At 31.9% G+C, this 14674-nt stretch overlaps 2 protein-coding genes across 2 annotated transcripts in view; one reads left to right on the forward strand and one right to left on the reverse strand.

The window, feature by feature from the left end:
- The window catches only part of LOC139495312 (uncharacterized), a 30577-nt gene extending 23717 nt beyond the window's left edge, over positions 1 to 6860 (reverse strand). Inside the window, exons 1-3 of the mRNA XM_071283620.1 lie at positions 6840 to 6860; positions 5927 to 6011; positions 1659 to 1869 (exon numbers count right to left, since the gene is read on the reverse strand). Of these exons, the coding sequence (XP_071139721.1) occupies positions 1659 to 1869; positions 5927 to 6011; positions 6840 to 6860 (317 nt within the window). The remainder of the gene's footprint in view (positions 1 to 1658; positions 1870 to 5926; positions 6012 to 6839) is intronic.
- Positions 1 to 14674, forward strand: part of LOC139495273 (adhesive plaque matrix protein 2) — a 227403-nt gene that overhangs the window by 106721 nt on the left and 106008 nt on the right. The window lies entirely within an intron of this gene.

Raw genomic sequence — 14674 nt, forward strand, 5'->3', positions numbered from 1 at the left:
AAAAAGCAAGAAAATCAAAATTTATGAAAACCTTTAATTTTTAAATCGAGACAAAAAATCATTTAAGGATTTTACATTGAAATATCTGCAATTAAACATTAACATAATTAACTGAGACCCCTAAGTGTCAAACAAAATTGGAAAATTTGTATAGCAAGTATATAAATTGGGAAAAAATTAGGCTAAATCTAAATAAAATGAGTATTAATAGAAAAGTTAAAGAATTTCAATGGAAATGTATATACAGGATTATATATACAGAAAACAGACTGCAAATAATGCATATGTCAAATGGAAAATGTCACTTATGTGATAAAATAATATTGAAACTCTGGAGCATTTATTTTATCAATGTAACAATGTTAAACCATTGATAGAAACGGTTGTTAGAAAAACTTTGTAACATTATAAGCGACGAGGTTCTCGTTGAAAAAGATATTTTATTAGGAATTTGCACAGAGAATTCGAATAATACCATTGCTAATGGAATAATACTTTATTTCAAATGGGCTATATGGAAAATACGTAATAAATGCAAATTCGATAAAATTAAACTGAATGTATACAGACTTTGCTAAAACTGCACATGAAAAATGAATTAAACTTCTTCTGCTACGCTCGGATATAAAGTATATATGCAAAACAAAAATTAAACTCTTTATCGAAAAAATAAAGGAAGATGTACTTAGTTCTACTGCTCTAAAGGAAAGGTGTGTTCGATTCCAAATATACTACTATTATTGCATCTTGTGTAATAAGTAGTGAACAATATCTTGTTTTAACAGAAAGAAAAACAATATTTTTTTTTGTAATTATTATTTGAATCTATGTCTGTGCATAATAGTTACATTAGTAAATTACCACATATATTATGCTTCGTAATACATTTGTACTCACCACATGTGTTTTATCCTTTTCAATAATCCAAATTTGGTGGACACTGAATAACGGTTATGTAACAGTGTGCACCAAATTTTTTATGTTATTTCGAATAGACAGAAAAAATATTGCAGTCATTTCTTATAATTTAATTCTAAATTCCCTTTTAAACCGTAAATTGATGACGTCATGGTCACATGACTAAATTATGTCCATGGCCTAATAACAAAATAACGTCAGCCAATCAGAAGACGCGTTACATCCAAAATTAAATTATATAATTATAATGGTTAAAAAAGCAGCGCTTTTGCATTTTCATTATGGCACAAATTTGTACTTAAAACAATATTTTTATTACAAAAAATAGAGAATTTAATATAAATAAAGTGTATATACATGCTTTCACCATAAGAGACGAAATATTTGAAAGTTTATATAATGCAATTATTTAAATGGCATTCAAAGCAATTGAAAAGTAATTCATAATTACATGGCAAAATGACAATGTAATTGATTACTTTCAATTACATGTAATTGAAAATATGCTCAATTACACATTACATTGAAATACTTGTCTTATTGTGACTCCCACTTAAATTAAACTTTTCATATAACTCAAAACGAGTTACAACGTGAAATCTATTACATATCGGCCTTAAATAAGCAGGGTGTTTTTGTAAAGATATGAGTACAAATGACGTTTAATGATAAATGAATATGAAATGCGAAAACATTATAATTAATCAATTGAATTGTAATGTACATATTGTAAAACAAACCTGTCCGGCACAAAGCTTATTGCTTTACTTGAACTATCTCTGATTTCCATAGTTTGATGGTTACTTGATATTTTAACTGCTTGTTTCAATTTATCGAGAATTGCACTCAAACGCAACACTTCACCATCTTTTTTAAGTACATCACACAGTGATTTGATGAAATATGATCCTTGCCATTCTGACGTCTCATCCATCATTTTTGCAGTTTCACCTTAAACAAAAAACAATCGGCATATAAAGTAACACTACTTTGTTAATGAAAAAAGACTATGTTAGAGATTTTTACATCTTAAATTAAATATTTGATGCGTTACAACATTTAAAATAGATTCGGCAAATCAAATAAGGTTATTTGATATCTAGTCAAACTACGTGTTTCATAATTTTAGGATATCCTTTTCAATACATGAATAAACTAGTCAAACGCAATGCGTATACACATGAATACGAGATGCGGTATGAATCCCAAGGACAGAACTCTATACAAGAGACCAAAAAATGACACAGAAAGTAACAACTATAATTCACCGTACGGCCTTCAACAATGAGCAAAGCCCATATCGCATAGTCAGCTACAAAATGCCCGAAATGACAATTTAAAACAATTCAAACGAAAAAACTAACGGCCTTATTTAGAATACTAGTAAAACAATTCAGAAAAAACATAAACGACAGGCACTAACCAATGACAACTACTAAAATACAAGGTGAAGATCTTTCTGCCCTAGAATTTTCATTTATTATAGTTAGAGATAAACTGTAAACAGCAATAATGTACAGCAAAGTAAGACCTAAAAATAAGTCAACTTGACCAAAATGATCAATTGACCCCCTAAGGAGTTATTGCCCTTTATAGTCAATTTTTATCAATTTCATAAAATTTGTAAATTTTCACTAACATTTTCCACTGAAACTACTGGGCCAAGTTCATTATAGATAGAGATAATTGTAAGCAGCAGGAATGTTTAGTAAAGTAAGATCTACAAACACATCACCATCACCAAAACACAATTTTGTCATGTGTCCTTTGTTTAATATTCACATACACCAAGGTGAGCGACACAGGCTCTTAAGAGCCTCTAGTTAACTTTTGCGGACAATTGTCTCATTTGCAATCTTACCACATCTCCTTATTGTCATATAGACCGAGTTAAATAAAACTTAAATTCAACAGTTTGAAGATTCACCCTCATGATTCGATGACGAACTATGTCTTGCCAAAGACAACTACCAAATAACCAACAGTCAAACAATATGCAAACAGTACACAACAAATATTTCATATATTTCAATCGGAAAAGAACAAAAATCAAATCTCGAAGTGTGACCTAGAATCATAGACAAATAACCTGGAATTACAATCAGAACAAAATCAAACTATTGCCAACATGTTATAATTCATATGCGTGATAGATAAGTTGTTAACAGGAGACATCGAATGCAAAGCGGATGTTTAAGGATGTTTGCTGCTCAGTTTCATACTAAATAACTCTCCATAAAACTAGTATATATTGATAAGAGATTAATTGAGGAATAAAAAAAAATAAAAAAACATATAGGGTCAATGTGCTTGTTATTGAGATATTAGCCATTGGAATTTTGGCGGGAAAATGTTCTCTCTTGATTTTTCGTAGATTTATCATCGACCAGTTAAAGTTCTCAAAAACTATTAAATTTTTTTTAGAGAGTTTGATAATGTTTTGAATTTGGACACTTTTTATATAAATTTTTCATATTTTAAGACTTTTACTAACATCAAATTTTTTACACATTTATTTACTAGTAAATTTATATGTAAGATAATCATCCAAACATCAATTTGAGTATGCTGCCAGAACATAAAACAAACATCGATTTTATAAGACTTTTACAAATGGCTTATAATTATACATGTACAAGATTTATAAAAATAAAAATGGGGGTCCTTGGGCAAATTTTTTTAAGGCATTCAAATGGATAAAACCAGAGGATTTCGAAAATCTGACAAAAATTCCAAAACAAAACAAACAAACATCCTAAATTTTCAAACCAATTTGTACAACAACAAAAATATGATTCCAAATGATACAACTCTCCACAATAGACCAAACTGTCACTGTCATTAACACCTATTGGTCACCGTTCGACCTTCAACAAAGTTCATACCGCATAGTCAGCTATAAAAAGGCCAAGTAATGACATTGTAAAACAATTCAAACGCGAAATCTAACGGTCTTATTTATGTACAAAAAATGAACGAAAAACAAACATGTTACACATAACAAACGACAACCACTTAATTACAGGCTCCTGGCTTGTGATAGGCACATACGCTTATTCAAAGTACATCCTAACAGAGAACCCAAAGTGTAGATCTTTAATTTAACTGCAAATATTCTTTTTGACACAGAATTTTATTTTGAAAAAGACAAATGGTTAATTCCGAAAAGTACATATTTGAAAAAAAAAGCTGACACCCTATAATTGCTACTACATGTACTGGATAGTAATAATCTTGATCCTGAATTGTTTTGATGTTAATGGTATTTTTCTCAATAAAACACATGATAACATAGAATATACGGTTTCCTAACTTGCCAAAGTTCAAAAGAAGTTGAGTTTATCTGTATAGAACCACTAATGTGAAGGTTCTCTTAACAAGTAGTCATATTTTTGATCCTCTAAAGCTGTTTCTAAATCAGCTGGTCTCTTGTATAAAGCTAACTCACTGACTATATTTTGTGTTTTCTTTTTGAGTGGAGGATTTCAGTCAACTTGACGATAGCTGTACCTGCATCAGCTAGCATGTTGTAGTGGATCATGCCTTCCAATTAGCTTTAATACTTGTATTTGCGAGTTCACATTAAATTTAATCAAGAGGGTGTTTGTATGAAAACTGAACTGGTATTATCCCGGTTGGTCGGATGATATGTTTTGCTGCCAAGAACTATTTTGGTAGTGTCCACTAACCATTAAATGTATTCTACATTATTATAAGAAAATTACTGAATAGACGATATATGATAATTTATCCTCAATGGTCCAATTATCATCTAAATTCCAAACTGACATGTTTTTATCACTGTGCAATGCAGCGCATTATTCATATGAAGTTGTACACAGATTGAACAGTGCCACATCTTGACGTAAAAGTCAAGAAGGGAAAATACATGCCAATAAGCCAATAAAATTCAAAAGAAAATAAACTCTATTGTTCATTCAGAAAATTAAGCGTGAAATGTGAAAGATACTAAAGGGACATTCAAACTCATGAGTCGAAAACACCATGGCTTAAAAGGAGAAACAAAAGTACACAAAAAACTACATAGAAAACTAAAGACTAAGCAACACGAACCCTCAAAATCACTGGGGTAATCTCAGTGATAAGAAAGGTTATATCACCCTCAATGTTTGACACCCGTTCTGTTGCTTATGTTCGTTTAAACCCGGTAATACGTCTTGTTTGTTGTGTCCTATTCCAGAACATGGGATGAAATTGTAGATATGAACTTAGAAGCATATTTTTCATAATTTGTTAAGCGGGTATTTTGTTATGGTCACCAAACTCAGTACATTTACATTTTATACAAAGAAATGTCTTCACTGTAGGTTCTATAATCAAACCCACTGTGATAATAACTTATTAATAATTCATTGTCTCTAACTCAATTGACTAGAAAGATCAGACTAGAAATTTTCCTTTAGTCCTTGATTTGCCCCTATAAAGAAATATATTTCAACTTCTGGTGTAATTTTGATTATCAAAGGGTTTAAATTGTTTTTATTTGTTAGGAACTATAATTACAAATATGTCAAAACATAATCTCGGGAATTTAACTTGAAATTATGGAACGCCGGAACTGTCTTATAATGTAAATATTTAATGTGTTTTGTCGTTTTGCCTTTACCTCCTGTCATTTCTTCCTTATGTTATGTAGAGGAGCCTTTATGCTCTGTCAAGCATCTCTGAGGTATTCAAATGAATTAATTGTTTGGTCAAACAATTGTATAATATGTCATTGCTAAACTTTGTTGTGTCCAATAGGTATTACATTATACTGTGACTACAATATATCCTGTGAATACCTCCAAACTTAATGATCAACCACTCTAACGTTCTTTCATATTTTCGCTATGCTGTGTTTTTTCTTCCTTTAAGTAAGTCTGATAATAATTGCGTCCTGTCACAAATGTGATTGTTATGCCGAATGTTCTAAACGTTTTGTTTGGATACATCTTTGTTCAAATATATGAAATAGTGTATGTATTAATTAATGATATCACTATACCTTTTAAAGTTGAAAAACAGATAACACAATCTGGTTTTATCATATATGGTTTCGAACAAATATCATCTGCGAGAGTTCGGCAAGCCTAAAATTTTTAATTGAATATGGAATTACACTGTTTATTACCAATAAATATTGTAATATAAATAATTTGTATGTTTTGACTTATTTGATTCGTTCAGGAAAAGTGACTATATTTTCAAAGGTTCATTGGAAATACTGCATAGAAAAATAATACTACATGGTTATTTTTATAATATGTAAAAACTGAATTACTTTTCGGGGTTCGTGTTGCTAATTCTTTAGTTTTCTATGTTATATCATGTGTTCTAATTTTGTCTGTTTGCCTTTTTCATTTTTAGTCAGGCGTTGTCAGTTCATATTCGATTTATGAGTTTGACTATCCCTTTTGGTATCTTTAGTCCCTCTCTTTCAGGATCTACAACGTACGTCACGAGTCACGTGATATTTGTAAGTTTCCAGCCGCCATTTCTGGAATTTCGAAGCGAAAAAAGGTAAGAAACCTTTGATTAATTTGCTATGAAAGCATGTATAGGTAAAAATATATAGACAAGCACATAACAGGGGTAAATACTGACATGGTTTAGCATTACTGTTTCGTGTAAAACGTCCTATCTTTACAAACACTTTCGAAAACCGTGAGGGGATCATGTATCTCAGTCTGCACGGTGTAAACACAGTGTAGAACATTCTTTCATTTCCCCCGTGACAGAATGATAATGATAGTATAGACCATATAGACCAACAGGTGTCACGGAATAGAAGTTCCTTCATAATATAAGTACCAAAAGGAAAATATATTCTGGAATATTGTTTCCACAGGAATAAATATTACGTAAAATAGTGATAGTTTACCAGTTTCGTGCATGTTATGCGGGGGTACAGTGGTTACCTTTCTCCTTTGTCCTGCCATTTCTCTAGCCCCCTTTTCCTTTCACGCATATCTTCTCTTGAATTTTAGTCTAATCGGCATCTGGTCAAAGTGGTGCCTGCGGGTCGATTTAAATCGGCACCGAGTCAAATACCACTACCAGTACAGAACCAAACAGAGCATGGATTCAATTTTTGGTACTCCTCATAAGAGAATCACTGATTGTTTGGAGGTTGGTTCAAACTCATTTTTCTGTGAAACACAGGTGCAAGAAACTCAAAAAACAGGGGCGAGGGACATTCAATTCCTAGATCGAAAACAATCTGACAACGCCATGGCTAAAACGAAAAAGACAAACTGGCAAATAATAGTTCAGTTCACAAAACACAGCATAGAAAACTATAGACCAAGCAACAAGCCTCCCCACATTTCTTTCCAGGTCCCCTCTATCTCTGTCCACCTTTTCATGTTTTTTTTGTTTTTTTTTTTATTTACAAAATTTATGCTAACGGTCACATAGAAAAATAAATATGCTAACGGCCACATTAAAATAAAAAATATGCTAACGGACACACACAGTGCATGTAGTAATCTATTTTCTATATATTGAGATTACTTTAATCAAAAATCATATGCTTCTTTTTGTAAATTCATTGAGTTGTTAAAGCGTTGACCTTCAAAACCGAGTAAGTCAACATCTCCTGAATCAGATACAGTTTTGATCCTGTATTTACCGTTTGTTGAAATTTCCATATAGGCTAATTTTTGCCTGGTTTAATCAAATATGTAATAAAAAATATACCTCTATGTGCTACTGTTTGAGTTAAATGCGGTCGAAATTTTGTATATTTACTCAAAATTCGGATTTGTGGTCGTATTTCCCTTTCGATAAAAAGCCATAACGTTTTTTGTTAAATAATTTGTAATTTCTGTATCTTATAAGTATCATAAAAATTTATGCATTTTGTATTCAGAAATAACTCATATTTATCTAATGGTCATGAATTGAGAAAAAAACGTAATTTTTTGCTGTATGTAAAAACATTGCACTATTTACAGTTTTATAAAATTTGGCCCAAATAATTTCAATGGAAAATGAAACAGAATGTCGTTTTAAAAAATTGGGGTCCATGCACTTGTTTTCAAATTAAATCAGTTTGAATGATAACAATCAGTCGAAAAATGCATCTTTTCACGATATGTCACAATTTGACGTCGCAAAAATAACGTTTTACGTTAGCAACGTCATTACCCCCCCCCTTTTTTTTTCACTGTATAGTATGCCCTTAATCAGTAATAAAAAAATTCCACTTGACAACATTGCCTTTTTGCTGTGGACTGAAGTTATAAGATGGTTCAATTTAGAAAACACATCTGGTATGAGATCCTAAAGCAGACATAACAGTTAAGGAAGCTGGGCATGTGCCTATTTGGAGGGAAATTTATTCGCTTTAAGAGTGGGTACAAGAACACTACAGACGGTGAATCAGATAGTCTTTTACAAAAGCAATCATTGTAATGTGTATATTATTCACGTAGAACATCAATGGATGGAATGGCAAAACTGATGTCACAGTTGGATGGATCAAAATATCCTGGTGGTGATTCACCGTCTGTAGTGTTCTTGTACCCACTCTTAAAGCGAATAAATTTCCCTCCAAATAGGCACATGCCCAGCTTCCTTAACTGTTATGTCTGCTTTAGGATCTCATACCAGATGTGTTTTCTAAATTGAACCATCTTATAACTTCAGTCCACAGCAAAAAGGCAATGTTGTCAAGTGGAATTTTTTTATTACTGATTAAGGGCATACTATACAGTGAAAAAAAGGGGGGGGGGGGTAATGACGTTGCTAACGTAAAACGTTATTTTTGCGACGTCAAATTGTGACATATCGTGAAAAGATGCATGTTTCGACTGATTGTTATCATTCAAACTGATTTAATTTGAAAACAAGTGCATGGACCCCAATTTTTTAAAACGACATTCTGTTTCATTTTCCATTGAAATTATTTGGGCCAAATTTTATAAAACTGTAAATAGTGCAATGTTTTTACATACAGCAAAAAATTACGTTTTTTTCTCAATTCATGACCATTAGATAAATATGAGTTATTTCTGAATACAAAATGCATAAATTTTTATGATACTTATAAGATACAGAAATTACAAATTATTTAACAAAAAACGTTATGGCTTTTTATCGAAAGGGAAATACGACCACAAATCCGAATTTTGAGTAAATATACAAAATTTCGACCGCATTTAACTCAAACAGTAGCACATAGAGGTATATTTTTTATTACATATTTGATTAAACCAGGCAAAAATTAGCCTATATGGAAATTTCAACAAACGGTAAATACAGGATCAAAACTGTATCTGATTCAGGAGATGTTGACTTACTCGGTTTTGAAGGTCAACGCTTTAACAACTCAATGAATTTACAAAAAGAAGCATATGATTTTTGATTAAAGTAATCTCAATATATAGAAAATAGATTACTACATGCACTGTGTGTGTCCGTTAGCATATTTTTTATTTTAATGTGGCCGTTAGCATATTTATTTTTCTATGTGACCGTTAGCATAACTTTTGTAAATAAAAAAAAAAACAAAAAAAACATGAAAAGGTGGACAGAGATAGAGGGGACCTGGAAAGAAATGTGGGGAGGCTTGTTGCTTGGTCTATAGTTTTCTATGCTGTGTTTTGTAAACTGAACTATTATTTGCCAGTTTGTCTTTTTCGTTTTAGCCATGGCGTTGTCAGATTGTTTTCGATCTAGGAATTGAATGTCCCTCGCCCCTGTTTTTTGAGTTTCTTGCACCTGTGTTTCACAGAAAAATGAGTTTGAACCAACCTCCAAACAATCAGTGATTCTCTTATGAGGAGTACCAAAAATTGAATCCATGCTCTGTTTGGTTCTGTACTGGTAGTGGTATTTGACTCGGTGCCGATTTAAATCGACCCGCAGGCACCACTTTGACCAGATGCCGATTAGACTAAAATTCAAGAGAAGATATGCGTGAAAGGAAAAGGGGGCTAGAGAAATGGCAGGACAAAGGAGAAAGGTAACCACTGTACCCCCGCATAACATGCACGAAACTGGTAAACTATCACTATTTTACGTAATATTTATTCCTGTGGAAACAATATTCCAGAATATATTTTCCTTTTGGTACTTATATTATGAAGGAACTTCTATTCCGTGACACCTGTTGGTCTATATGGTCTATACTATCATTATCATTCTGTCACGGGGGAAATGAAAGAATGTTCTACACTGTGTTTACACCGTGCAGACTGAGATACATGATCCCCTCACGGTTTTCGAAAGTGTTTGTAAAGATAGGACGTTTTACATGAAACAGTAATGCTAAACCGTGTCAGTATTTACCCCTGTTATGTGCTTGTCCATATATTTTTACCTATACATGCTTTCATGGCAAATTAATCATAGGTTTCTTACCTTTGTTCGCTTCGAAATTCCAGAAATGGCGGCTGGAAACTTACAAATATCACGTGACTCGTGACGTACGTTGTAGATCCTGTCTTTTGACGTCATCTAATGAAATGCATGATGAGGTTAACAGTAATTACCGATTATCTTAACTTAAAAATAATTTTCAAATACTAGTACATAAGATGAACATGGGGCCTTGGAGACCGAGTGGTGTAAGTGGTTACTGCAGGCTTTACTATTAGATTTTATTTGACGATACTTAGGGAATCGGCTATAATTTCAATTTGGTTGATCAAGGAACGTTTCGGACCAATATAAAAAGAAGAGGTAGTGTGAATCCTAATAAGAAAACTCTCAACAAGAGACAAAAATGAATAGGAAATTAACAACAATAGGTCATCGTATGGGCTTCGACAATGAGCAAAGCCCATATCGTATAGTCAGTTATAAAAGGCCCCGAAATGACAATGTAAAACAATTTAAACGAGAAAACTAACGGTCTTATTCAACACTGTAATAAGATCATTGAGTATTGTTTTATTGGTATAAATATTCATTTGGTTCTCAGTAAATTAAAAGGTAACTAAATATTACTAGTATGTTATATACATATACACATTCAAGGATCTACAATCTGGCGACACCTGTAACTTGGCATTGCACAAGGTCATGTTTTTCTCTGGCTGTTTATGACGTCTTTACTCTAAATCCATTGAATGTTGGATGTGTACGGATTGATAGTTTAGTCTTAGATGCATGATTTTTTTTTATTAGTTGTTAATGGCTTTGAACCAGCTGTCAGATAACTGCGGGTACTCTCAGATCTGTTCATTTCTGTCTTTTTGTGTCGGGATGTATAAGTACCCGGCCACTTCCACTTGTACTTTTGTCCATCTGATGAGTTAAGCCTTTTTCAACTGATTTTTTAGTTTGTTCTTATGTTGTACTGTTATACAACTGTCCCAGGTTAGAAGGAGGGTTGGGATCCTGCGAACATTTTTAACCCCGCCACATTATTTATGCATGTGCCTGTCCCAAGTCAGGAGCCTGTTATTCAGTGATTGTCGTTTGTTTATGTGTTACATATTTGTTTTTCGTTCATTTTTTGATATAAATAAGGCCGTTAGTTTTCTCGTTTGAATTGTTTTACATTGTCTTATCGGGGCTTTTTATAGCTGACTTTGCGGTATGGGCTGTGCTCATTGTTGAAGGCCGTACGGTGACCCATAGTTGTTAATGTCTGTGTCATTTTGGTCTCGTGTGGACATTTGTCTCATTGGCAATAATGCCACATCTTCTTTTTTTTTATATTATGTATGTACAAAAAATTAACGTAAAACAAACATGTAACACATAAACAAACGACAAACACTGAATTACAGGATCCTGACTAGGGACAGGCACAAACGCTTATTCAAAGTGTATTCTAACAGAAAACCCCAAAGTGCAGATCTTTAGTTTCACAGCAAAGAATTTTTTTGACACATAATCTTATTTCTAAAGAGACAAATGATTTATTCCGAAAAGTTCATATTTGAAAAAAAGCGGACACCCTATAAATGCTACAACATATACAGGATAGTAATAGTCTTTAGTTCAAACCCACCGACAACAAATAAAAAAGAAATAAGGCTTCTAAGACTAAATTGTCAATCAGTACACATCCAACATCGAAAGGATTTAGTGTAACGACGTCATAAATAGTTAAACAAAATCTGTACTTGTTCCATGCCAAGATACAGGTATCGACAGGTTGTAGATCCATAAATGTGTATAAGTATATTTCAATAACATTTAGTATGCTTTTAATTTAATGATAAAAAAATCAATATTAATACCAATACAAACAATATTCAATGGTTTTCTTACATTGTTAAACTGGTAGCCTTTTATCATAAGCTTATTTAAAGGATAGAACCGTTTCTAAATTCCCTGGCACGGTAAACGACATTTCCGTAAAAATGAGGATGTACTATCCCGTTTGAAATATGTTTTCTACATGTACAGTAATCATTTGTAAGACTATATCTATGTATATTTGTTTACTTTACGATATCTTCACTTCAATTTTCAAATTAGATTATCGATATCATCAAGATCATCAATACATGTATCTTTCATATATTTTGGTTTTTAGATTTGAACATTATTCTTTTCACAACGATTTCCTTAAAGGTTGGGATGACTACATCGTTGTTTTGAGCCTCATAGTATTTCTGAAATAGGAATGCATGCAGTGGTTGTTAATCACGACTTTGATAAATGAGATAAAATTAGGAAAATTAGGAAAAGGTAGATTTTCAAATTGAATAATGAGCATACGAAACCTGGATGCATGTCTTAAATCGACAAAGTCCTTCCTGCTTAAAGAATCTTTCATTTTGCAAAATCTACTAATTTTTTTGGTTATCTTAATCTTAAGGATGTTCGATTATCATGTTTTGAGATTTTTGTCAGATTTTCAGAATGCTCTGGTTTTATGCATTTGAATGCTCGAAAAACTATTAAAAAAAATTAACAAGGATTTTATAAATCTTTTACAGATGGATAATTAATTTACAAGTAAAAGATTTATAAAATTCTTTTTATTTTTTATTCGTAGTTCAGTATTTTTGTGATTTTTAATTTTTATCAACGTATACTACTGTTATGAAAAGCTTGATATTTTGAAACTTAGTAGCAAACCTCCTTAAATTAAGAAATACTTGCATCTACAAAAAACAATTTCGGCTTCCCTTGTAATGTTTTACAATCAGCTATGCAATTAATCAATTTGAAAACTGATATTCTTCTTCCGTCTGTTCCAAAAATGTAATCTTCAGTTCCATGGCTTGACAAAACACAAAGGAAACATCCATACCTCTTGTGGTCTTTTCTTACAACTTGATATAAACAAACAAAAAAGTATCTAGAATCAATATTTTTTGGAGGTAAGAAATAAATTATTCTTCATTTAGATGTTATTGGATCTCGTTATGTTACAGATGTGTTCGTCGATATTTCTTTTGTTTTATATACTGTACGATATTATATTGCATTACCACCCAGTATTTAGCACATTAATTCTCAAATATTAACTTAGCTTTGAACTGTTCGAAAAAATAAGAATTTCTACCTCAGGAATTACAGCTCTGTTTTGGCAAAACCTTTATAACTGTGGTTTTTAATTGCACTACAACTATGAACAGTATTTAATGTAATGCGCGTCTGGCACTTTTGAGGCTGTAATTTTTGATGATTTTTACTTTACTAAGCAGTTTAACATGGGTGCGTTTAAAATTTTTCCCTTTGTGTTTTTCTGGATATGCTAGTATGCATTATTTATATCCTTCCGTAGCCTTATGGGAAAATAAATTAATGAACTGTACTTATATTTATTCTTACATGTCTGTATGACTGTTATAATTCCTTTAACATCTAAATTCTCGTGTTTTTTAACGATAAACCCCAGTTTCCCTAGGGTACTATCTAATCGTTTTGTATCACTTTTTCCACCGCACAGTTTCCTCAATTTGCTTTTTTCAGAGAACGAATAGTTGTTAATTATTACGGCAAATCCTCTCTTTGGTTTAGTTACATTGTACATCTCAAGTGGTTCCTCGTTTGATGGATTGCTTTGAACAGATTAAGAAAAAGAAGGATGTTGTATTAGATCACCAGAATAGACAAGTATCGATCATTTGATTACCCTATATACTCCTAGATGAAACAAGGGTAAGATAAAATTGGTCGACATGGATCATTCAATTATCAGCAGCTGGTATGTCTTTAATCAAACAATAAATAACTGCTTTTTCAAAGTTTCAGTAAGTTTAATTTTACATTTTCAGTATAAATATTTAAAGATGTACATTTCCTGTACAGCCGATCACTATACAATGAGGAGATGTGTTACATTTGAACAAAATGAAATGAAAAACAATTCAAACAATAAATCAGACTGTCTGATTTATGTATAATGTAACGAAGCAATAATACCAAACTACAAGGAGTTGAAATAAAATTATTTTAACAGATGCCAAATTCAAACGCACAAACATTAAAAACTAAAACAAATATGTTAACTAGCAACATACGACAACAATTTGTTTACGGCCACCTGACTGCATTGCTTTGCTATTCATCAATAAATTAAGCATTTTACGTTTGAGGATACAAGACATTGTCTTTCCAATTGTTGAAATAGACCGATATATGTAACTTGATTGTTTAAATGTGCAATAACTTCATTGTTTCTAGAAAAAAGAATGTGTGATAAGTTAAAAAAAATTCTAACTGTAGTCGGCAGCCAGCTTGAGTGAAATAAGAAATTGGTTGTCTCAGAGACTTTTTGCAATAGCATTTTTATATGTTACAAAACTCTTCATGGTTGCTGTATACCATTCTATGTTGA

Source organism: Mytilus edulis, chromosome 11 (genome assembly GCF_963676685.1).
Source record: "Mytilus edulis chromosome 11, xbMytEdul2.2, whole genome shotgun sequence".
NCBI classification, from domain to species: Eukaryota; Metazoa; Mollusca; class Bivalvia; order Mytilida; family Mytilidae; genus Mytilus; species Mytilus edulis.